Source organism: Chelonia mydas, chromosome 21 (genome assembly GCF_015237465.2).
Source record: "Chelonia mydas isolate rCheMyd1 chromosome 21, rCheMyd1.pri.v2, whole genome shotgun sequence".
In the NCBI taxonomy this organism is placed as follows: domain Eukaryota; kingdom Metazoa; phylum Chordata; order Testudines; family Cheloniidae; genus Chelonia; species Chelonia mydas.
The window spans coordinates 15,369,802-15,392,947 of NC_051261.2; the positions used below are offsets into that span (position 1 = coordinate 15,369,802).

A 23,146-nucleotide genomic window follows, 5' to 3' on the forward strand; every position below is an offset into this window, starting at 1 on the left:
ATTTACCGGAGAACCCAGCCCCTTTGCTGCAGGGCTGTGGGAATCCCCGCTTTCATTCCACACACTTGTTTCTAGCTTTTCTGGTGCTTTGAAAGCCTGCTCCAAATGTAACTAATGCAGAAATGTCTGCCTGAGTCTGGAGAGAGCCTGAACCAATCGCTGAGAGTTGTGTACTGCCCTTATTTGCCACCACGGGGTTCTGATCCTTCCCTCTTGCCCGCCAAATTAGCAGGGTGCTCTAGGAGGACAAAGAACCATTATTAGATGGTGGCAAAATGTCTCAAAGCTCCCATAAGAACAGATTTCTTGGAGACAGCACACTCATCCCATAAGGGAAGATAAGGATCCCCATGGCGCTGGACGGGCGAGAAGCGAAGTGCAGAGAAATCCAGGGAAGCCGCTGCAGGGCGCAGGAACTGGGGCTAAGCCCGGGGTGGGGAAGATGCTGGCTGAGCCAGGGGAGCAGAGCAGGATAGATGAGGTGTGAGACTGGCCCCAGTGGGGAGGGCTCTTTGCCAACACGTAGATTCTCAGCCTCTCTCTCTGCCTTCGCTCCCTGGGACCCCAGAGCTGCGCATCAAGAGGCAGAACTCCTCTGACAGCATCTCCAGCCTCAACAGCATCACCAGCCACTCCAGCATCGGCAGCAGCAAGGATGCCGATGCCAAGAAGAAGAAGAAGAAGAGCTGGGTAGGTCAGGGGAGCTGGCGGGGAGGAGGCATTGGGGGGAAATTGTGGTAGGATCTGCCCCAGGATCGGGCTCTCCACGTTGTGTTCTTAGCGCACAAGGCATCCTGGTGGCATGGGGCTGGACCCTTGGTGCCCCGGATTAGCATGCTGCTGGCTGCCTCAGGGGGACGCCGCAGGCTGGGACTTCCTCTCGGAAGTGCTTTGCCAACTCTGGGACCGAGGGCTGAGTCGCTGGCTGGGCAGGGTTTTCAGCCCACCCGGGAAAGTTCCCCAGCCCAGTTCCAGTACGTGTGCACCATTCCAGACTGATCTCCCTCCCCCCATATCCCACACTGGAACTGCTGGCTCCCGCAATGCAGCCTGGAGCGGTGGCAGTTGGACAGAGCAGGGACCAGCCCAGTCGCCCTCCCATACCAGGATTCCCCATGGGGGTCAGTCACCCCTTCTTTGCAGGTCCCAGCTCAGGTAGAGGGGACGGGCCGGCTGCAGCAGGCTAGGGGAGGCTGCCCAGGTCTCCAGGGCTCCCTAGCTGTGCACTGACTCCAGGAGCTCGGTACAGGCAGGGCTCTGAGCTGAGTGTGTGATTAAGTCTTGCTTTGTTTTGTTTTCTCTCCCCCAATGCTGACCCCAACCCTTTTTTTCCAGGTGTACGAGGTAAGTCTGACACCTTTTCCCACCCCCCTGGTTCCCCGTGTTTTGCCCCCCGTCCAGGGCGATCGCTCATTTCCAGTGGGACAGCACTCATGAAACTAACCATTCCATCCATTCCACTGGCGCTGACCACCCGTGGAGCATGGTCCATCCACCGGGCTTGCCGAGCGTTGCTGGCTTACGGGCTTGTTTTAGCTTTGAAGCTAGCTCCTCGGCCCCCATCTCCCCATCAAGCTCTGGCCAAGGGAAGTTGGGCTCCTGGGTCTGAATTGTCAGAGGGGGCTCGGGCTGTTGGGTGCCCTTGAGTTTTGGTACCGGAAACGCCTTAGTGGGTCTTTGGAGCAATGCTCTGTCTCAGCCACAAGGCCTGGGGCTCAGGGCAGCGGTGGCTGGGCCAGGATCTCTGGCCTGGGCGGTGCAGGAGGTCAGACTGATTAATCAGAACCTGGAAACCTATGGAGCTGGGTACCCCAGCTGGCTAGGCACTGCTGATCAGACAGGCCGCGCTTTGGACCTCCTCCTCCGGGTGAGGAGCGAATCCCTAGAGAGCCCCAGAGCCTGAACCTTCTGAACCTTTTGGGACTGCGACAGCAGGCTGGGTGGGCGCTCATGGGATCCTTCTGCTGCCGTTGGCCAGACTGGGAACACCCCAGGGCAGCTGTGATGATACCTCATGTCCCTGAAACCACCTGCCTCTGCCCTGCCTTCCAGGCCTCTGCGGGCCTCGCTCGGTCTGTGCTGGTAGCGAGAGGTAGAGGCCAGTCCCGAGCCCTCGGCGCGTTCCCTGCGCGTCCAGCCCCGGATGCACTGAGCACTCACCAAACTATCCAGCCCGCTGTTCCTGAAGGAACTGCACATATCAGAGGATCAGCCCTCTGCATAGCACCCCAGCTAAGATATATGTGTAGCAAACACGAGAATATGTTTATCATCAGAGATTAGAAAGTCAAGTCATGAGGAGTGAGGATGCTGGAAAGAAGGTTACGTTGAAAACAAAATCATCATACGCTTTCTAGAGGCTAAACTGACCCTCCTGGCTAAAGAAGTTTCTCTCACCCAAAGTTCTCACCAGTGTTTTCAGCCAAGCCGGTTGAGACCCCTTCCTCAGCCTTGCTCCTGGGTCGCCGGCGTCCCCACTCCCATCCCGAATCTGCTGAAACCAAATGGGACGAGAGGGCAAAGTTCTCCAAGCTCCTTCGTTTACTCAACTCCAAGGGCCGCATCCTCTGGTGCTAGGAGGGGGAGAATTTGAGAGTCCGGAGATGTGGGTCTAGTCTGACCTGGCCACCCACCACGTGGGGCTGTGGGCAGGTCACTGCCCCTCTCTGGTGATGGTGCCACGTGTTTAGAGTAGATGGTGGCCGAATGTCCTTCAGCCCCATAGGCACAGATTTATGGAGGCTGCAGGCTCAGGCCCTAAGGTAAAACAGGGCCCCCCAAGGTACCCCAGTCCCTCTCAATGGGCTGACTGGCTCCAGAGAGGGCGGTGTCCATCCTTGGAGGGAGCTGGGTCGCTCTCCTTCCCCTCTGAAATACACAACGTGACCAGATATATTTTAATATGAAAATCTGTTGGCAAAGGCCAACCCCCCAATCCTGGGAAGGACCCCATTGTATATCAGGAACTGTATTTCAGGGACATTGCCCCCCTTCCCCCCATCGAACTACATCTCCCATGATGCACTGGGTTGCCATAAGGCACAGCCTCTCCTGGCCAAGCGAGGAGACGGTGCATCATGGGAGTTGTAGTCTGACTGGGGATCCTAGCCCATGAAGGAGGACGGGAGCACAAGGCAACTGAACTGCACCTCCCATGTAGCACCCTGGCAGCAGTTCAGAATCAAAATATTTCAGTTCCAGACTTCTGATGGTTTGGGGTTTTTTTGGTTTTGTTCCCCACTGAAAATGCAGCATTTTCAGTAAGGAGCCCTCCCTCCCGACCACATTGTCCAGCCCGCTCTGCCCACCAGGCCTAGTCCACTGGCTGGCAGGCTGATGCCCATCCCCAAGACCCAGTCCTGCCCCCTTTGAACCGAGCTGTGCGTTGGCTCCATTGGGAGCAGAACAGGGCCTTAACTTCCCAGGAAGGCCTGGTCCGTACGGGTCTGTCAGGCATGCTGCAAGGCCAGGGTAATGAAAGAGCAATGCACTGATTGCCAGCCCTGTGACATGCCATCTGGTGACGCACCCGGCAATCCACAAGGGCTGGTTGGCATCCTGCAGTCGTTGTGAAAGCGCTAAAGGGGAGCAGCCTCCTTGAGTGATCTGGGGTTGGTGTGGGACCGCGAATGAGGCCAGCGACACCCCCATTTCAGAGTCCCCTCCGCCCATCACAGCGTCTGGCCCCCTGAGCCGTCCTTTCAGTCGGTGTCTCTGTTCTGTGCCCCCGGTGTGTGCGTGTGTGCATGCTGCATGCTCCATCTGGGATACGGATTGAGCAGGAGTCTGGGCCGCCAGGCCCGTCATGTGTCAGCAACCCCGTCGTCCTCCTTGCTGGGGAGGCTCATGCAGGGCTGGGCACGAGCAGCATCCCCTCTCCGAGCCCTCAGAGTCCGGTGAGCCTTTTGGGGCCGGATTCCAAGTCCTTGGGTTGGGTTCCTTGCACTGGCAGGAGCAGCTCCGTTGAGTTCAGCGGGGCGGGCGTGAGCCTTGCAGAATGGCGGCATTGGGCACCAGAGCCCAGGGCTGTGTGGGCTTGGCCTTCTTCCTCATGAGCCAGGCTCCCCTGTCATCAGAGCCACAGAGATGTTCTAGCCCCGTGATTTGGCATCTGTGATGCTTTCCCCCATGCTGGAGCATCCCACCTGCCATGCCTGGCCTGACAGAACAGACTCAAGCCCCCAGAGACAGGGACTGTGCTCTCCCCGCCTCACACCCGCTGCCTTTCATGGCACCGCCAAGCTGGGCTTTAGGGGAATGGGTTGTCCCACGTCCACCAGAACGGGGTGTTCCTCTGCCAGGCTGTCCCCTAGCGGCGTGCGGTCGAACGTTCACCCGACGCCATCCCATTCGAATAGAATCCCTCGCCAGCCAGTCCTCTTCTGCGGGCGTAGAATCAGGGATGGTGATTGGCTGGAGCGGCGGTAATGAGTTTCCCAGAGAACCCTGGGATTGGGTACCCCGCATCGGAGACCCGAGGCTGGTCTCTGCTTTCTGCGCCCCTGGGTGTTGGCAGTTCCCGTCCCAGGAGTCCCGCGCAGGGCAGCCAGTTACAGCTGCTTTGAGCTGAGCCAGTCCAGGCCCAGACAGAGCAGCCGGCGCAGTAACAGTCCCGTTGTGCCCTCCGGTAGGGCTGAACGGTGGAACCAGCCCCCCACAGCTGGAAAGAGAAACCCCGAGTGCTGTCACGCAAGCCGCCGCTCTCCCCACTATCCCATGCTCCCCTGGCAAAGCAGAGAGGGGCCCCTGAAGTGGTCTTGGATCACACGGCTCCCTCATATTGCAGTCCCCTTTCAGGGTTGTTTCAAACAAGGGATGGATGGCAGCAGGCCAAGGTCTTCCCTGGTCAGACTCCTCTGAGCCCTGCAGAGTCCTGGCAGGGCTGGATGTGCCCCAGGGTGCCTCCTGCTGGAGTGGAGCTGGCATGGCATGAGTGGCCCTGCCGCTGTCACACTGGCCTGGGGTGCCAAGGGGTTGTGTATGGATGCCCGGGAGCCGCCTCACGGGGAACATATTCTGTGCGTGCCGCCAGGGGGCGGCGATGGGACCCGCCCATGGCCCTGTGGGATTTTGTCCCTGGAGCGTAACGCGGACATGCCTCCAGCACTGGGCACGGCCATGCTGGCTCGGCCAGGCTCGGAGCGCGCCCGCGCTTGCCTCTGCCGCTGCTTGCTCAGGTGCACCTCTGCATTCCAGAAAGGGGAAGCGTGTCTGATAGCTGCGGGCACAGTGGGACCTGCCCATGGGGGTGGGGGTTCCTGGCTGTCCTCCGTCGGCACTGGAGGGCTCATTCGGGGAGGCCGTTTCTCCTTCCCAGGAGGGCTGGGCTGACCCGGGGCCCAGCGGAATGCCGATAGGCCTGGAACTTATGCAGCTGGGTCCCTCCGACTGTGCTGAAGCCCCCAGGGTTACGGCTTCGTCCCACGCTGCCCTCTGCCAGCAGCCCCACAGAGTGGCATGGGGCACCTAGACCCAGATCATCAAAGCTGTTCAGGCTGCTAACTCCCACTGATTTCAGTGGGTCTGGGATTTGAGGATCTGGGCCCTAAGCATTGGGCAGCAAGTGGGGGCAGGGGTATGAACAGCAAAAGGGATGGAGGTGGGAGGGTGGGGGCACTCAGCCATGCAGGGACCCCATGGCATCCCCACTTCGGTCTGGAGGGACCCCGATGTTCACAATTGGCCCCTTCCTTTTGGGTAGTATCCCTCTCCCCTGTGGATGGCTGAGCAGCCGCAGGAAGGACGTAAGAGGCGCTGACCCCTGGCTGGGGCTGGGTGATGTGCAAGGTCGACCAGCTCTTTCCTTCTACCCAGGCAAGGGGATGCACCAGACATCCCGGTCGGTCTCCCCCAGGGCCGGCTCCTCTGACAGGATGCTGCTCTCGCAAGCCGGGGGGGGACGGGGGGACACACAGGGCGCGTGCATTCGTGATCATGGAAGATCCGCCCACCCTCCTGTGGGGTTCCCCTGCGGGGCCAGTGCAGCAGCAGAAGGGCTGGGGGAGATGGAATCTCCCGGGGGGAACCCAAGATAAAGCTCTCCCTGCCGAGCGACCCTGGAGTTTGTCGCCTGCTGGCCAGAGCCGGGGTCAGGATGGGAGATGGCTGGAGCCAGCGGGGGAAGTGTCTGGTGTCACAGCTGGGGTGATCTGTGGTTTAACCTTTTCTGGACATCCTCCTTGTCTTCTGCAGCTCCGGAGCTCGTTCAACAAGGCCTTCAGCATCAAGAAGGGCCCGAAGTCGGCCTCCTCCTACTCGGACATCGAGGAAATCGCCACCCCCGACTCCTCAGCCCCGTCCTCTCCCAAGCTGCAGCACGGCTCCACTGAGACTGCCTCGCCTTCCATCAAGTCCTCCAACTCCTCCTCCGTGGGCATCGATGCCACTGAGTAAGGGCAGCCCTTGCCCTGCAGCTGGCGCGGGGCTATGCATGGGGCCAGATCCCCAGCTGGTGTAACCCAGTGACACTGCATGCATTCCAGCTGGGAGCCTGGCCCATAGACTTGGATTGCCGTGCCAGCTGCTCGGGCCCCAGGCCACGGTGTGGGGCACCCAGTCCCTTCTCCCTTCCTGGGTGCAGCATGTCTGGCACCCAGCACGGACCCCTGGCCTGGTGCATTCATTGTCCTCAGCACTGCTGCTCTGGCGAGATCGCTGTGGATGGGGGTGGACGAGGCAGCTTGGCTGGCATGTTTGCGTCCCTAGCCCTCGCTGGTCCTGCCGCCGTGTGGGCACAGGAAGGCACTGGGGCATCGGCTGGGCCCTGTGACCCCCCCCCCCCCCCCACCTCCCATCCGGCTGCTGCTCAGCCTCCTCTGAAAGCATTGCTCAGACCCGACGGTGGCCTCTGGGTGGAAATCGGGGTCACACCTCGCTTCAGCACCCCCTAGCAGAGCACGTTGTGACCGGCCACCCTATGGGTGTCTTTTTCCTGGCGCAGGCTCTTCCAGGCCAACGAGGAGGAGGAAGAGCCGGAGAAGAAGGAGGTGTCGGAACTGCGCTCGGAGCTGTGGGAGAAGGAGATGAAACTGACCGACATCCGGCTGGAGGCTCTGAACTCAGCCCACCAGCTGGACCAGCTCCGTGAGACCATGCACAACATGCAGGTGAGGGCCCCGTCCTTGCGTGGGGAGCCACGGACCCACCGCAGAGTGGGCCAGGCTCACCGACCCTGGGCCACTCCCCTGGCCTGCCTCTCCCAGCCATTTCCAGCCCTCTCCCTGGTGGGGCCAGGCACCACCCCCGGTCTCCTCTGGGGCGTGCGCTTTGAGCATATGGTCCAGCCCGTAGCCTTTGATGATGGTGGGGCTGCGCTCTGTCCAGTAGCACCACAGGTCTCGTGGCATTGGGGTCAGTGGCTCCACGGCACTGGAGAGGGGGTGGGCTGAGAGCCCTGCCGGACCAGCCCAGGGTCTGTTTTCCTTGTGCTGGGAGTGCTCAGGGAGCTGGAGGGTTCCTGATCTGGGTCCATGGCCACAGGCTCTGCTCTGTAACCCCTGCCTTCTCCACAGCTGGAGGTGGATCTCCTGAAGGCCGAGAACGATCGGCTCAAGGTGGTCCCAGGGCCTTCGTCAGTGCCGGGCTCCATCCCCGGGCACATCAGGAGCACATCTGCCTCCTCGTCCCCACGGCGCTCACTGGGCCTCGCCCTCGCTCAGTCCTTCAGCCCCGGCTTGGCAGATACAGGTACCAAGGAGAGCGGGATGCATCGGGGATGGGACCTCTGTGCAGCGAGTGTGCACCGCTGACCACAGCACAGAGCAGCAACCCGCTCCTGGGCAGGGGTCTGGCTGCTTCTCTACCACGGGCTCTGCTGCAGGCTGGGGTCAGCGTGGGCCCCAGAGAACCTGGAGGAGCCACACAGTGGATGCAGGGGCAGGCGCAGGCCAGATATGCAGGGAAATCCTGACCCCTGGCAGCTCCAAAGGAGCTGGGAACCTCCTGCCCTTGGGGCCAGATCCAAGGGTCAACCCCAGCCTGCTGCTGGGCGCCAGGGCAAGGGGCCTGAGCCTGCCTCGTTGCAGACACTGGGAGCTGTAGCAGGCTATGGGTCAGGCCCTGGCTCGCAGAAGCTGCGTCAGTCACAAGGGCTGTCAGGGGATGGCTGTCGCCTGCTGGGGAGTGTGGCTTCCAGCAGCGAGCGGGGCTGACTCTGCTGCTCCCTCCCCAGACCTGTCGCCGATGGACGCTGTGGGGGCCCAGAAGGACGAGGTGACGCTGCGGATCGTAGTGCGCATGCCGCCCCAGCACATCATCAAAGGGGTAAGGACCCTGGGGGCGCAGCCGGACCAGGGCGAGCACACAACCCAGTTGGGGCACGTGGACGGCTCGCAGTGGGGCGTGCCCGGTGGGACGTCCCAGCCATGCTCATGCCTTTGCCTTCGGCTTTCAGGACTTAAAGCAGCAGGAATTCTTCCTGGGCTGCAGCAAGGTGAGCGGGAAGGTGGATTGGAAGACGCTGGATGAAGCCGTCTGCCAGGTGTTCAAGGTACAGATGCTAACAAACTCCCAGGGATCTGGGGTGCTAGGGAACTGGGCTTTGAGCCCTGCCCTGGTTCGGAGCGGGGCACGGCTCTGCTCTTGCTGCTCCTAGCCAGAGAAGAGGGGAGACACTTGGCTAAGGGTCTTTAAATGCCCATGCTGGATGGGTGGAAGCAGGGAGAAGGGGAGCCAATCTCGGCAGGTGTTGGCCCTTTGCATGCATCACCTCCCGTGGGGATTCCTAGATGTCCGGCCCAGAAGGGACGGTTCTGCCCGTCCAGTCAGCATGGACCTCTCTCTCTCGAGTGGCATTCTCAGCCGATTTGCAAGGCACCCTCCCTGGCACTGCTGGTGCCCTGGCCCCTCTGTGTCTCCTAGCTAAGCCCTGGCCAGTGGCACCCAGCTTATTGCAAGAGCTGCATGAGGCCAGCACAGGCCCCCCAGCAGCCCTGCGCCTCATTCCCCTTGGTGGGACCTGCCCAGGGCCCGACGGGGAGTCTCCCGCTGGCCTGGTGCGGTCTCCTAGTGCTGCAGGGGGGCGCCAGCGGGAGGAACCACGTCTGGATGGGCTGGGGAGGAGTGCAGGGCTGGGATGGCGGGGGGCAGTGGGTCAGGATTGACGGGCACCAGCCAGGAGCCAGGGAAGCTAAGCGCCAGCACTGCCCCTCTTTGCCCAGGACTACGTCACCAAGATGGACCCTGCCTCCACGCTGGGGCTGAGCACCGAGTCCGTCCACGGCTACAGCATCAGCCATGTGAAGAGGGTCTTGGACACGGAGCCCCCGGAGCTGCCCCCCTGCCGGAGGGGTGTGACCAGCATCGCCGTGGTGCTCAAAGGCCAGTACTGGGCGGGGAGAGCCAGCACCCCCTGGAGACAGGGTCTGGCGTTAGCCCTGTGGGGCACAGTTTGTCCAGTGCTTCCCACCCCCTCAGCTTCAGGGGCCACGGCTAAGGATCTGGAGAAGGGAGGGGGGCACTGGGCTGGGGCACTGGGCCCCATCTCCTCCCCCACCGCCTTCCCCCAGTAGCAGGCCCTGCCACTACCGTGGGTCGGGCACAAGAAGCCGGGTGGAGAAGGGCTGGCCTGGCCCACATCAGGGCTGCTTCCAGCGTGGACGGGAGGCAGCTAGGGGATCTGCCAGGGGAAGGGGGCCCTGCAGGCTGTGCCCTGAAGGGGAGGGGGCCCTGGAGTCTCACTCAGGCAGCCCCCGCCCCCTCCCCCCCGGTTCTTGGGGGGCAGAGTCCAGCTCAGGTGGAGCTGGGGGTGGGCCCCAGCGCGAGGGGTCGCTCTAACGCCCCCTGCCCCCCGACAGGCCTGAAGGAGAAGTGCGTGGACAGCCTGGTGTTCGAGACCCTCATCCCCAAGCCCATGATGCAGCACTACATCGGCCTCCTGCTCAAGCACCGCCGCCTCATCCTCTCGGGGCCCAGCGGCACGGGCAAGACCTACCTGACCAACCGGCTGGCCGAGTACCTGGTGGAGCGCTCGGGCCGGGAGGCCACCGAGGGCATCGTCAACACCTTCAACATGCACCAGCAGTCGTGCAAGGTGAAGGGCTCCGTGAGGGCTGGCTGGGACCCGGATCCCCCTCCTCACTAACCCCAGGAGAGCCTGGGAGCTCCAGACACTGCCGTCCCCGCCCTGGGATCCCCCCCCAGCTCGGTCGGTGCCCCCCAGTCCTGACCCGCAGCCCCCTGCCGTCCCCGCCCCGGGATCCCCCCCCAGCTCTGCCGGTGCCCCCCCGACCCGCAGCCCTCTGCCGTCCCTGCCCCGGGATCCCCCCCCCCCAGCTCTGCCGGTGCCCCCCAGTCCCGACCCACAGCCCTTTGCCGTCCCAGCCCTTGGCTCCCCACAGCTCTGCCATTGCCCCTCAGTCCTGACCCACAGCCCTTTGCCGTCCCAGCCCCGGGATCCCCCCCAGGTTCTTCCGGTGCCCCACAGTCCTGACCCACAGCCCTTTGCTGTCCCAGCCCCGGGATCCCCCGCAGCTCTGCCAGTGCCCCTCAATCCCGACCCGGAGCCCCCCACTGTCCCAGCCCTGGGCTCCCCGCACGCTGCTCTGTTGACACCTGGTGCTGCTGAAACCCCTCGCTCCCTGCTGTGATGGGTGGTTCAGTGCCGCTGTTCCATTCCAGGACCTACAGCTGTACCTCTCCAACCTGGCCAATCAGATCGACCGGGAGACCGGCATCGGGGACGTGCCATTGGTCATCCTCCTCGACGACCTCAGCGAGGCCTGCTCCATCAGCGAGCTTGTCAATGGCGCGCTCACCTGCAAATACCATAAATGGTAAGGGAGCCCCGCCCCCTGCATGCAGGCCCCGCCCCCTGCTTGGTGCCCACCGATGGCATCCAAGCCTCGGACCCTGCTGTGCCCCCGGGCAGTGCCCTGTGCCCAGCACCTGGCACTGCTCCGGCAGGGATGGGGCTGTTCGACTCCACCACCCGCCGCAGCTCCCTGGGGATCGACAGTCCCTGGGCCCCCCAGCCCCACTCCCGAACCCCCACACCCCTCGCTCTGTGGTGAGAGCCCAGCCCTGCTCTCACTGGGGACTTCGGGGGGAATGGAGCATCGGGATCCCAGCCTGCCCATCGTGGGGGGACGACACTTATGCTCCATGGTTGCAGACCCCCCTTGGCGCTTCCCTTGGTCTCTGGCCAGCCCCACCCCCTTGGACTCCACCCCGTCGGCTGCCCCATGACATGGGGCTGGGCCGGGGGGGCTCCCTGCGCCCTCCCAGGTGCACCAGCTGTGGGTCCCCTTGGCCTGGCCCCTCTCCCTCTCTCCGCAGAAGCCTGGGGGACAGCAGTGAGGCCCAAGTAGCTCCCCTAGCACTGGGCCATGGCACTCCCAAAGCCCCCAGCTTTAAAATCCTGAGAGCGCAGCCCAGAAGGATCTGAGCTGGGGAGCCTCCTGCCCTGGCCAGAGGACGAGCCCAGGGCCAGCATCCCAGCCGAGTCCCCGGGGGTCTCCTGGGTGGTGGGGAGGAGGCTGGGAACTGTTTTCTCGGCCTCTCTCCCACAAGATGGGGGGCAGCAGGCCAATCTCTCCTCCTGCCTGAAGGGGGAGACAGTGGGATTGCTGCCCCTTCCTCTCCCCCATGCCAGCCCCAGTGGGTGGTGACATTAACCCCAAAGCAGGGGGCAGCTGTGCAGAGTTTCATGGGGCCCTGTCTGTCTGTCTGTCTCTCCCCAGCCCCTACATCATCGGGACGACTAACCAGCCCGTGAAGATGAGCCCGAACCATGGCCTGCACCTCAGCTTCAGGTACCGGGGACCTCAGAGCCTGGGGTGGGGGCAGAGCCACGCTGTGGGTCCCTGCATGGCAGCTGGTCCCTCCTCCGCTGTCTGCCCTGGTGGCCCAGGCTGAGCAGGGCCCTGGGCCTGACCCCTCCATCAGCTGAGGGTGCTGCTTCTGTGCCTGCCCAGCCTGGGATCAAGGGGCTCCCACGCTGGGGGGGAGCCATGACCTGTTGGGGATGTGGCCCAGGCCCGGTCCTGCTCCCGCTGGCCAGGGAAACCGATCTCCCCAGCAACCCCAGTGGGAGGCTCTGGAGAGCCTGCAAGGCGTGCGTTGGGAGGCAGCCTTTCCGGAGCCTTTCGAGTGGGCACTGCTGGGGTTGTAGCACATGACAGGGCTCCAGGGAGTACAGCACCCTGAGGGGTGCAGGGGGCGCTGCGGCTGCTGCTTGGGGGTACAGTGCACTGGGGACGCTGGAGCTGATACCAGGGGTATGGTGCCCGGGGGGGGTGCAGGGGGCGCTGGGGCCGGGACCCCGGGGAGTGTGGGGGGCAAGGTGGCGGTGGGGGTGATTGTTCTGTCCAGACGTGCAGCGCCAAGCCCTCCCTGTCCCCCAGGCTGCTGACTTTCTCGAACAACGTGGAGCCGGCCAACGGCTTCTTGGTCCGCTACCTGCGCCGGAAGCTGCTCGAGTCGGACAGCGACATCAACGCCAACAGGGTGGAGCTGCTGCGGGTCCTGGACTGGGTGCCCAAGCTCTGGTACCACCTGCACACCTTTCTGGAGAAGCACAGCACCTCGGACTTCCTCATCGGTGAGTGGGGTGGGAGCCAGCAGGGCCGGGGCGGAGACGGGCCGTGGAGCAGACCCGCTACGGCCCAGGGACTGGCTCTGCAGCTCCCCCAGCTGGCATTTTCTCTGCCACTGGCCTTCCCATGGGGGGGAGCCCGCAGGAGCGGGCAGAGCTAAACGCTTTGCCCCTTCTAGGCAACGATCGGCTTCCATTGGTTTCCTACTGAGTCTTTGGCAAACCCACCACTGACCCGAAAACGAGCCAAAGCCATCCCCCTGCACTCGCCCAAGTCGTTGGCCGGGGTCCCGCAGCACAGCAGGAAGTCCCGCCTTCAGAAGGCGGGACTTCTGAGAGTCACACGGCAGAGTCAGAAGGCAGGAGCTCCGTCCCCCGCCCCCGGTGAGGAGGGCAGGGCTTTGGAGTCCAGCTAGGCTGAGTGCTAAGGTGGTGCTGACACCCGTTTTTTTTTTTGTTTTTTTTTTGAACTTCCAGGCTGGTTTTCCCTTGGAAATTGCCTTTTCCTCCCCAAAACAAACATTTTGGCAAAAGTGTTTAATTTTTGACCTTTTCTTGGCCGGTGACGTTTCATATGGAATTTTCCATCGAGATTGTCACCAAAACCCAGTATTAAAATTACCGTCAACTGAAACCAAGTGTCTGGGGTGACCCGAAGGTCCCAAGGGCCATTTTTCAATCAGGATTTTGATAAACATCTGGATTAAAAAAACCCCCACAAGTGCTGGGAAATACGTCCGAGCTCTGGGAAAGCAGCTCCCTTTCGATCCCGGCACAATCCAGCCACTCTTGGCGGGCGGGGGTGGGGGGGGTTATTTTTGCCCTGTTTCCCCCAGCTCCACTCAGGAGCTTTCACTCTGTTATACAGCCAGCCTGCCAGGGTGCTTCCTGCAGAAGGGGGTCTGGTCCCCGGCCCCGGGTCCCTAACAGCCTCTCCTCCACCAGTGTGCCATCCTAGAGGTGGCTGCATTTCAGTGCACGTCTGTCTGGTTTGTAAAGCCCTTGGGGTGTAAGATCCAAATTCCAGGGGGATGTTTTCAGGGAGCCGCTGCCCAGCAGTGCCAGAGAGCATTCCCAGTGCCGCCGTCCTGCTCCGTCCCCCATGGCTCCCGCCCCAGAGATAGCTGTGGCAAACAGCTTGGGGTGGTTACATCCACTGCAGCCTTTGCAGGGGACAAATTGGCCACTTGGCCGGGGCGCTCAGCTCCAGGCGAGGGTCAGAAGCAACCTCTGCCCAGGTGCCAACATCGTGTTTTCCATCACAGCCGGGCTGGGGCTGGGATCACGGTCCAAGTCCTTGTTGGGAGTGCGGCCTCCTCTGGGGAGGGGACAGGTGTGCCGGGTTGAGAACCTCCTAGCGGCAGGGTTGAGGCACCTTTTGGGATCATGGTTCCCTTGTGCTTGTGCAGGCTGGGAGGAGCCGTGACCTGGTAGCCAACGCTGGGGAGGTGCACGGCAGGTCCTAGAGGCCAAGGTGGATGCGGGGGCTTGTGTCTGCTCGGCTCACTGGCCTCCCCTTGTCCCCTCCCCTCCTGCAGGCCCCTGCTTCTTCCTGTCCTGTCCTATCGGGATTGAGGATTTCCGGACCTGGTTCATCGACCTGTGGAATAACTCCATCATCCCCTACCTGCAGGAGGGGGCGAAGGACGGGATCAAGGTACCCCGCCGAAACCTCTGAACTGACCCGAGGCTCTAACACCCCAGCCCTCATGCGGGGCATCCGATCAGAGGAATGGCCCTGAGCTGCCCTGCCCCACAGCCAGGAGAATGACCCTCAACAGAGCTGGCAGGAGATGAGGAGGGCTGGGCAGGGGACTGCGGGGCGGGATTGAGGGTCACCAGCGGAGCTGGGTGTTAGAAGGTTGCCCTGTCTCTGCCTGCGCTAACCCTGACCTTCCAGGCCTTCCCTGTCCTGAGCCCCACTCTCTGTCAGTGGGACTGAGCTGCAGCTGCCTCCATGTGGGAGTTGGGCCCACGGTGCAGTGAGCATGGAGTCTTGCACCCCTTCCCCACTGTTCCTTCACCCAGTCTCTGTCCCCCCTTTCAGGTCCATGGCCAGAAGGCAGCCTGGGAAGACCCCGTGGAGTGGGTCCGGGACACCCTGCCCTGGCCGTCAGCACAGCAGGACCAATCGAAGCTGTACCACCTGCCCCCACCCAGCGTGGGGCCCCACACCACAGCCTCCCCCCCAGAGGAGCGGACTGTCAAAGACACCACGCCCAGCTCCATGGACTCCGACCCCCTGGTATGGGCCGCTTCCGGTAGGGGGTGCAAGCACGCAGGGGGATCAGAGCCCGCAAGATACTGGGGGGGGCGGTCACAGAGGCAGCGGGGACAGGGCAGTGTGTGTCGGGGTGCAGGGTCACGGGGGCAGGGCAGTGTGTGTTGGAGTGGGAGCTCATGGGAGCAGGGCAGTGTGTGTCAGGGTGGGGAGGTCACAGAGGCAGCGGGGGCAGGGCAGTGTGTCGTAATGGCTGGGTAGAGGGTCCTGGAGGGGAAGGGGGTTACAATGGGGAAGGTTGGTGAGGGAGGATGGGCATCCTCCCCAGGTGACTGGCTGTACACTGTCACAGAGGGCCACCACCCCCACCCCAAGGGTGTCTCAGTCTGGAGACGCACCCAGGGACAGATTCCATGGAGCACGCGATTGATAGCAGGGCCGCTCCGTACAACGGGTGCTGCGGGGAACAAGCCGAAACGCATGGCAGATGTGGGGGCCCAGTGCAAGCAGGCTGGTATCTGGCTTGGTCTGCAAACAGGCATCCCTCGTAAGCCCTGCAATGCACAATACACACACCATCAGACCGAGAGAGAAGCGTCTGTTACCCCCTGCCTGGAAAGAACCCACCCGCCTAGCACCACTCCTGGGCTGACCGGCCTTACCTTCCGACCGTAATTTTCAGTGTAGACACGTGACTTCTTCAGTCTTCGCCTTACTCACATTTTGCCACACTTACGAGGAGCAGCAGACTGCTGGCTGTCAGTAGTGACTTCACGTTGCCACCCTTTGGTGAACTAATATGTGTCAACTTGACCCAGGGGATCCCTATGAACATCTGTGTACCCCTGTGCCAGCTGGCACCGAGAGGTCCCTGGCTCACACAGAGCTGCAGCTGAAGGATGGGAACGTGGAGTGGGGACTCTGCAGGTCAGGAGTGGGGGGCCTCTGGGAGAGCTGGGGCAGAAGTGGAGTAGCCATGGGGCAGGATTGGCGGGCCATCCGCAGAGCTGGACTGGACTGGCTGACAGTCAAGGGCGAGGGGGACTGTGGGTCAGGTGTGGGGGGCGCTGGCTGTGCCCCGCTGCGGACGCGCCTGGCTGAGCTGCTCTCGGTGCCCTTGCTTCCTGCGCAGATGGCCATGTTGCTGAAGCTCCAGGAAGCAGCCAACTACATAGAGTCTCCAGACCGAGAGACCCTGGTGGATCCCAACCTGCAGCCGACGCCGTGAGGCCGCACCGCACCGGAGAGGGGAGCTCGCCGCCCTCGGCTGTCAGCATCCCCGCCAGCTGGTTTTGCTTTTTGTTTGGTCTCCTGGGAGTGCGCGGCCAGGGCTAGAAAGCGGCGGGGACGCGGGGCTCTGGCACGTCCCCTTGGGGCATGGGGGCAGTGGGGCTCGGCCCACGAGAGAGCGCAAGGCACCCGCCTCCCAGCCTGACTGGCGGTAGGAGAATCCTGGTTTCTCTTCTTGGTTTTTCTGTCTCTGTCGCAAACTCCTGGGGGCTGGGGGCCAAATGCAGCCAACGCAGACTCCCCGGCACCCACGGGCAGGCCCCTGCGTGGGGCGGGGACCCCGCGGAACCCCTCCCAGGGTGCGGCTCGGGGGCAGGGAGGAGCATGCAGCCCCAGAACAAGAGGATTTTTTTTTTTTTTTTTAATGAAACAATCTGTGGGGCAAAGAGAAGAACAAATCCCTGATGGAAGTGTCTGAGTCACGCTGCCAGGGACCCGCCGGGCACCGGGTTTCACTGTCTCCCGCGCCAGCCGCCCCACAAACTCCAGTGCAAGCGAAGGCCTGGGAGAAGGAGGCGGACTCTCAGCTCTGTCTTTGTACATCCCTTATTTAATCTGCATGACAGTCATTTAAACCAGGACTTCCCAATAAACCCTGCTTTGGTTATATTCTTTCCCCCCACCCCCCCACCCTCCTATTTGATTTGGACAGAGTTCAGCTCTTCCTTTGTTCCTCTTTGGGTCTGGTTCTTTTCTCCCCGTTGCTGCGGCCCGAGGAGGAGCGGGCAGCCTTGCGTTGAGTCGATTCCTTGTTTTCATTTCCGTTTGACTCATTTATTTTTGTAGCTGTTGGTTTCTTCTCGGTGATGAACCTGGTGCTGACTGGATGCTCTCCAGTAACTGATTCCCCCCTCGCAGCTCCTGGCAGGCTCAGCATGGCTTCAGTCGGCAGCACGATGCTCACAAAGAAGCACAACTGGCTGGGGGGGGGGGGGTTCCCCTCCTCACCCCCCACTTTGTGACACCCATCTTCTATAAGCACAAGATGCCCGTAGCTGGGAGCCAGGCCCTGGCAGGGGGAGCTGAGAGACAGGGTCGCTGCGGCCCCTGGCAACTCAAGTGCGAGGGAGTAGCCAGAGATGGTGACAATCTCCCCCCAAGCCAGCAGAGCTGGTAGCGTCCGTCCCCCATGCCCGTTCTCGCCTGGCTAGGGTAGAGGGTGACGGGACACTGAGGCGAGGGGGCTGGCAGAGGAGGCCCTGCCTGTGCCATGTCTCCATGTGTGGTTAGCGCAGGCAGAGATCTCACTTCACGTCTCCATGTCCAGCACAGAGATCTCAGTAGCCCTTAGGAGACATCTAGACAAGGGGCAGGCAGCAGATGGGCCTCCCTCCTCCATGCATGGCGGCGGAGGAACCCGTGAAAGAGCCCCCTTCGACTCCCCCAGCCAACACCCTTGGAAAGCCCTTCCTTGTTTCCCCCAGGCTCCAGGACAGGCTGGGAGCGTTGGCTTAGGTCCATCCATGGGGTGGGTTCAGTACCGCTGGTGGTGCAGTACAGTGCAGGGGTCTCTCGTCTCAGGAGTCCCAAGTTGGTTTGGATGGCATCATCCCGCATCTGTCATCGATAGCTTTCTGGACATCAGAAGGCCATGAAATAGCCCGAGATAGCATCTCTAGCCATTCAGGCCAGAGGGAACCGTTCTCATCTCTGCTCAGCACCTACCTACCACGGGCTGGAGGACTCCCCCCCCCCCCCCCGCCCCCATCCCCCACTTGTTGCATCCAGCTCACAGCTTGTGCGTGATGGCTTAGAAAGAGACACCCAGTCTTGATTTAAAGGCTGCAAGGTCTGGAGAACGTACTCCGGCCCTAGCTGACCATGGGACTTGGTGATGTGCAGACACATCCTCTAGGTAACTACGCCCCCAGGGCCATTCATATGCTCAGCCCAGGAGCCCAGTAAGTCCTGGCCCGAGGGATAACCTTAGCCCAGCGGGTGCTGTTTCCTAGCAATCGAGACAGACTAGCACCTCGGGTTGAGTCTCCGGCAAGCGGCCTGTGGGCTTGCTTGGAATTCAGCCTGAGCCACTCAAGCTGAGCCGCAGGCGAAGGCATGTCCCTTCCCTCACCCAGAACCACCCAGGGAGCAGAAGCCCCCGTCTGGGAAGCTGCCCCGCCTCGTGCTGCGGACTGAATCTGCGCTGCTGTCCCTGCAAGCTGTGAAGATCCGAGCCAAGACCTGCAAAAGAAATATGCAACTGCACAGCCAGAAGAGGTGGCTGTGGAAGGGGGGCAACCATGGTGCTGCAATGCTGCCTTATTACCTCTGGTGCGGGGGCCGACAGAGCAGCCTGGAGTGTATGAGGCAAGGGCACGTGTTGCCCAAAGCACTGGGTACGTGACTGGGCCCCAGCCCAGGAGCGCCAAACTGAGTCAATGTGTGTGACCAGGGGAAGGGAGGGTGGGCGTGTTTAACCCCACTTCTCTGCTGGTGCCTGCGGTGCTCCTGTCCTGCCTAAATGTTCCACCGATGTACGTTCAGGGACCGCCGAGGCCTGCACCGCTCTCCGGCGAGCAGGGAGGAAAGCCGAACTGGGAGCTCGGTCCTAGCCCCACCGCACTCCCTGCTGTGGAGTGCTGGGCTCTGGCTAGCTCTCACCCCAGCTCCCCATGGGCTGGGCTAGATCGATCCCTGGCCGGCTCCATGACTTGGGGGGGTGCCTGCTGCTAACAGAGATGCATCCTTGGCCTCTGCCCACTGTGCTCGGGTTTGACGTCGTTGCTAGCCGTGAGCCGGGTCTCGTGAGTGTCCGTAACCAGGCAGTTCTGGATCAGGTCTCTCAGCCTCCAGGAGCCTGTTGGAGCCCAGGACCCTGCTTACGCTTCTGGGGGTCCAAAGACCCTCACCCAGGGATTCCTGCCGCCGGCCAAAGCTCATGGTTGGGCTCAAGCAGATCATGTAGAGAGACACCCAGTCACGATTTCAAGGCTCCGAGTGACAGAAAATCCACCCCGTCCCTACGTGACCGTGGACATGACCTACAAATACATCCTCTAGGCAAACTCCTGGCCCTATCGCGGTCCACCTGGTGCCACCCACAGCCAGAGCTGCTGCACCAGCCTTGTCTCTTGACAGGTCTGATCCCATGGGCCAGCCCTGCCCAGCTGCCTACGCTGTCCCATGCAGATTGCGGCCTGTGCTGGGGAGGTGGCTATGGGTTCGCGCTGGTGAACAATGCACGAGTGGAGGAGAGCAGTCGCTCCACTCTCCCCATCCTGCAGCCTATTGTGTTGAATTCACCCTGGTGGTGATGGAGTGTGGGGTAGGGAAACCAGTGCCTAGTGCTGGTGGTTCCTGGAGCCCCTGTGGATCTGGCCAGATGCAGCAGCCTGGCATCTTGGTGGGGAGGGCAGGGCATTGGGCTCCTGTCTCGATGGGCAGCCCCGCAGCGGGGAGCAAGGGCGAACTTTGGTGCTGCTGGCGGTTGTCCGTGCGGAGTAACGTGTCACGGGCAGAGTGCAATCAGCTGCCGTGCCTTCGGCCTGGAGGGGCAGATGCAACCGTGTCCACGGTTCTGAAAAGGGCTCTGGCCCCACTGCCCTGCCTTCCCAAAGGGTGTCTCTGGCAGGAGGCAGGTGCTACTATCTTTCCGGTTTGCTTTTGCTCGGAGACGACACAAAACAACACCCGACCTGCCTTTCTCAGTCGCATGCTATCTCCGGGTGCAGGGCTTGGGCAGTCTGGCACACGGCGCCTGCTGGGTATGGCCAAGGCCTGTGCACAGAATCTCTCTGTCCCTAATGCTCTCCGGGGGCTTAAAACCAACCCAAGAGGCCTTTCGATGTAAGGAAAATCTGGGCTGGTGCAATTCCCCGCCCCCCACCAGACGCCATGTGTGTAGGCGCGGGGGGGCGTTCCTATTGAAGTCTGTGACCCTCCCAAGGGCAGACCCTTGGACCGGTGCTGCCAGGGATTTGCAGCAGTGTTGTGTGCAGATCTAAGGTGCTTGCTTCACTCCCTGTGTGTGTGATCGTGGACATGTACACCCTGTCAATGTAACCCAATATGTGGGGGTTGCATGCACAACCCTGGGAACTCGGGGGGGCTGAAGGGATCGGTTTGGCTGAAGCAGAAGGTTCCATTGGCTGGTTTAATGTGCACAATCCCCCCTGGTGATTGTCTTGGGCGCTGGTTTTTGGTACTCTTGGCTATGAGCTTTACCTCACCCGGGTCCCCTGATGTTAGGGGCCAGCCCCTCGACCGATGGAAATCGGTCCAGCCGCATTGGAGCATTGCTGCGGCACTTTGCGCCAGCCAAGGGTCCAGTGGCAGGGGTGAAGCGACATGGGCACAGATGATGTCCATGGCTCTTAACAATGGTGGTAGAATCAGTGTGGACAGAGATGGGGAACGGCCTGGGGTGTCCCATCTAGTCTGTCCCGCAGGCCCTGTTCTCCAGAGTTTTGTTCCGTGATCTTAAATGACTCAAGCAATGGCCTAGCCACCTCTGCCCCAGGGCGACCGTTCCACACTGATCCCTCTTGCTGCTGAGAAATTTGCTTTTGCTCAAAGCTCCCACAGTCCCAACCCACATGATTCCTCCTCTTCCGTGGGCTCAGCGCCTTTCCAAGAGTCACAGGCAATTGGAAGGGCCTCGCTGTGTCTTCGCCACCACTTAGCAAAGCTATTAATACTGGGTTCTCATCATTCTTCCCCTACTGTTCATCTCTCCAGCTCCATTCTCACCAGAATTGCTCTTCTCTCAATCCCCTTGCTTTGCTATTAACACCGACGTTATAGGAGCAGCCAGAGAGCCGTTCGGGCCTGGCGCTTGTACAAACTCACAGCAAGACCGAGGTCGAGAGCCTCAAAAGTATTTCGGTGCCTGACTCCCATTGGTTTCTGGGCCATGGTTGAAGAAAAATTGTTGGCATCTTTCTGCCTAATGCAGAACCCAAGATCAAACCACCCCCACACGTTTGGATTCAGAGCTGGAGCCGCACTGGGCAGCTGGGCCCTGTCTCACAGGGAGGTGCCGTATTCTGGGCCCAGGCTGCCCCGTGTCGGGACGTAGATGCCGCTCTGACCCAGCATGGTTTTCGGTGTTTGGCAACACAGGTGGCTGGGTAATTAAATCCCCCCTGGAATCCAGTGACCCCCCTCCCCCCCCCCCAGAGGTTTCTTTTACACTCTTTCAACGAGGAGTCCGGTGGCACCTTAAAGACTAATAGATTTATTTGAGCATAAGCTTCCCTGGATAAAAACCCCACTTCTTCAGATGCATGGTTTTTACCCACGAAAGCTTCTGCTCAAATAAATCTGCCAGTCTTTAAGGTGCCACCGGACTCCTCCTTGTTCTTGTGGATACAGACTAACACGGCTCCCCCCCTGATATTTTACACTCTTTGTGGCTTCTGTTTTGGAGACCTGGGTTTGAAGGCGCTCAGCAGCTGTCACTCTTGGGGGGGAAACACCTGCCTAGGCCAAGACTCTCCCAGGTGCGTAGGCACCTCGTCCCCATTTCATTTCAGTGGGCGTGAGACACTTGAATCCCTTTTGAGGATCGGGGCCCTAGGCCTTAATTTCTTGCCCAACCGCACGCAGTATTTCACCCTCCTCACCGTGGCCAGGCGTCCCTGTCAGTGCACCAGTGCTGGGCTGGGTATGATCCAGTTGGGTGGCAGGGACCTAGCCGCATTCTGTAGGGTTTGAATCAACCCTTGGCATCTAGCGCTGGCATCCAGCTTTGTGCCAGCCAGCAGGTGGCACGCTCCCATTCCTGGCGAGGAAGGAAGAGCCAAGAGGTAGCGTATTAAACCAGCCAAGCCACCAAGCAGCAGCTGCATGGCATGGGCGGCTTCTCTGCCAATGTGTCTCTATGGGATAAGCCCTGGTCCTTGTCTGTCCGCTCTGTGTCCGTATGAGCCTGGTGCTTTGCACAGTGATTTACCTGCCGCATGCTGGACTCGACACTGGGGTTTTCTCTCGTTTGCCTTTTCTGTTCACTCTGTAGGATAAGGACACGCTGTAAATAGCACTGTACCCGGAGGCCCCGAGTGAGTTGGACGGGGCCCGGCCCCGCCTGTCTGTCCTTTTTTGTACTATGTGTGAATAACTGTGCTGTGCCGACTCATGTTTCTGATTGTATGAGACACCTGCCCAGCAATCGCTATAGGGCAGTAGCAAGGACGGGGCGGGGGGACACGAGCCCTGCCCCATCAGACTGGGACTGCCCCCCACCTGCCCCCTTGCATGGGCTGCAGGAACAGCGGTGCTAGAGGGGGCAACACAGGGGACAGGAGGGCTTCAGGGGCCTGATGCTGAGAGCTCGTGGGGAGAGAGGCCCATTTCTGACAGGCTACGGGTGGGTGTTTAAAAGGAGCCTAAGGGCATGAGCCCCCCAGCTCCCCTTCAACTGCATCTTGGTGCCTCACTCCCGGAGACCCTTGGCTGTTGCCCGTAGTCCAGCTCCGTCCCTAGGAGCAGCCCTTGTCCATCCACCATGGAGCTTTCCAGGCCATCGCTAGGAAGTGGCCAGGTGCTAGGGACAGGCAGAGGGTTGGGGGTGGAATAAAGTCCCACCCAGAGTTGGAACCAACTGTTTCCTCTGCCCCTGCCTCCGCCGCAAGCTATGGTTTCCATTCCGAATTCAAGTTAGGCTCCCCTGCCTTCCCCCCCACCCCCGCCAGGCACCCCATAATCAAGGGAGCTCGGCGCTCGATGTAGGGAGAGCAATGGCGCGCTGTCCACTCACGCCTGCTGGGCAAGGCCCGAAGGCCTGAGCTGACCCTCTCGAGGGAGGATTTTAAAGAAACAGGCTCAAGTCCTCACTTTTACCGGGGGGAGAGGGGATTGACTTTAATGGCATTACTCCTGATTTACACCAGAGTGAGCAAGAGGGAAATCGAGCCCAGCGGGGTTGCTCCTGAAATACAGTGGGGTGGGTGAGAGGGGAACTGAGCCTGCAGGGCTATGGTATATAAGACTAGCCTCAGCAAGGAGGGATGCCAGGTTGGAGATGCCAAAGTGCTAATTACATTTTACTGGCCAGCTCCTCAGCCGGTGCAGGTCAGCAGACGTGGACTTCAGTGGAGCGCTGCCCATTTACACCAGCTGAGGATCTGGCCCTGCATACGGGCGCAGCAGGGGAGAGAGGACAC

At 61.3% G+C, this 23,146-nt stretch overlaps 1 protein-coding gene across 11 annotated transcripts in view; it reads left to right on the top strand.

Moving 5' to 3' along the window:
• NAV1 (neuron navigator 1) overlaps positions 1 to 22,682 on the top strand; it is a 289,263-nt gene extending 266,581 nt beyond the window's left edge. For 6 of the 11 annotated variants that reach the window (XM_037884895.2, XM_043533524.1, XM_037884896.2 and 3 more), the window contains 15 exons: positions 569 to 690; positions 1,336 to 1,344; positions 6,193 to 6,389; positions 6,941 to 7,106; positions 7,512 to 7,686; positions 8,171 to 8,262; positions 8,393 to 8,488; positions 9,159 to 9,318; positions 9,795 to 10,030; positions 10,618 to 10,772; positions 11,679 to 11,750; positions 12,342 to 12,538; positions 14,071 to 14,189; positions 14,580 to 14,777; positions 15,886 to 22,682. In XM_037884895.2, coding sequence (XP_037740823.1) covers positions 569 to 690; positions 1,336 to 1,344; positions 6,193 to 6,389; positions 6,941 to 7,106; positions 7,512 to 7,686; positions 8,171 to 8,262; positions 8,393 to 8,488; positions 9,159 to 9,318; positions 9,795 to 10,030; positions 10,618 to 10,772; positions 11,679 to 11,750; positions 12,342 to 12,538; positions 14,071 to 14,189; positions 14,580 to 14,777; positions 15,886 to 15,981 — 2,090 coding nt within the window. In that variant the 3' untranslated portion in view covers positions 15,982 to 22,682. The remainder of the gene's footprint in view (positions 1 to 568; positions 691 to 1,335; positions 1,345 to 6,192; positions 6,390 to 6,940; positions 7,107 to 7,511; positions 7,687 to 8,170; positions 8,263 to 8,392; positions 8,489 to 9,158; positions 9,319 to 9,794; positions 10,031 to 10,617; positions 10,773 to 11,678; positions 11,751 to 12,341; positions 12,539 to 14,070; positions 14,190 to 14,579; positions 14,778 to 15,885) is intronic. The other 5 variants (XM_043533526.1, XM_043533523.1, XM_043533525.1 and 2 more) reach the window with 1 other exon arrangement.
• Positions 22,683 to 23,146: the final 464 nt, after the last annotated feature.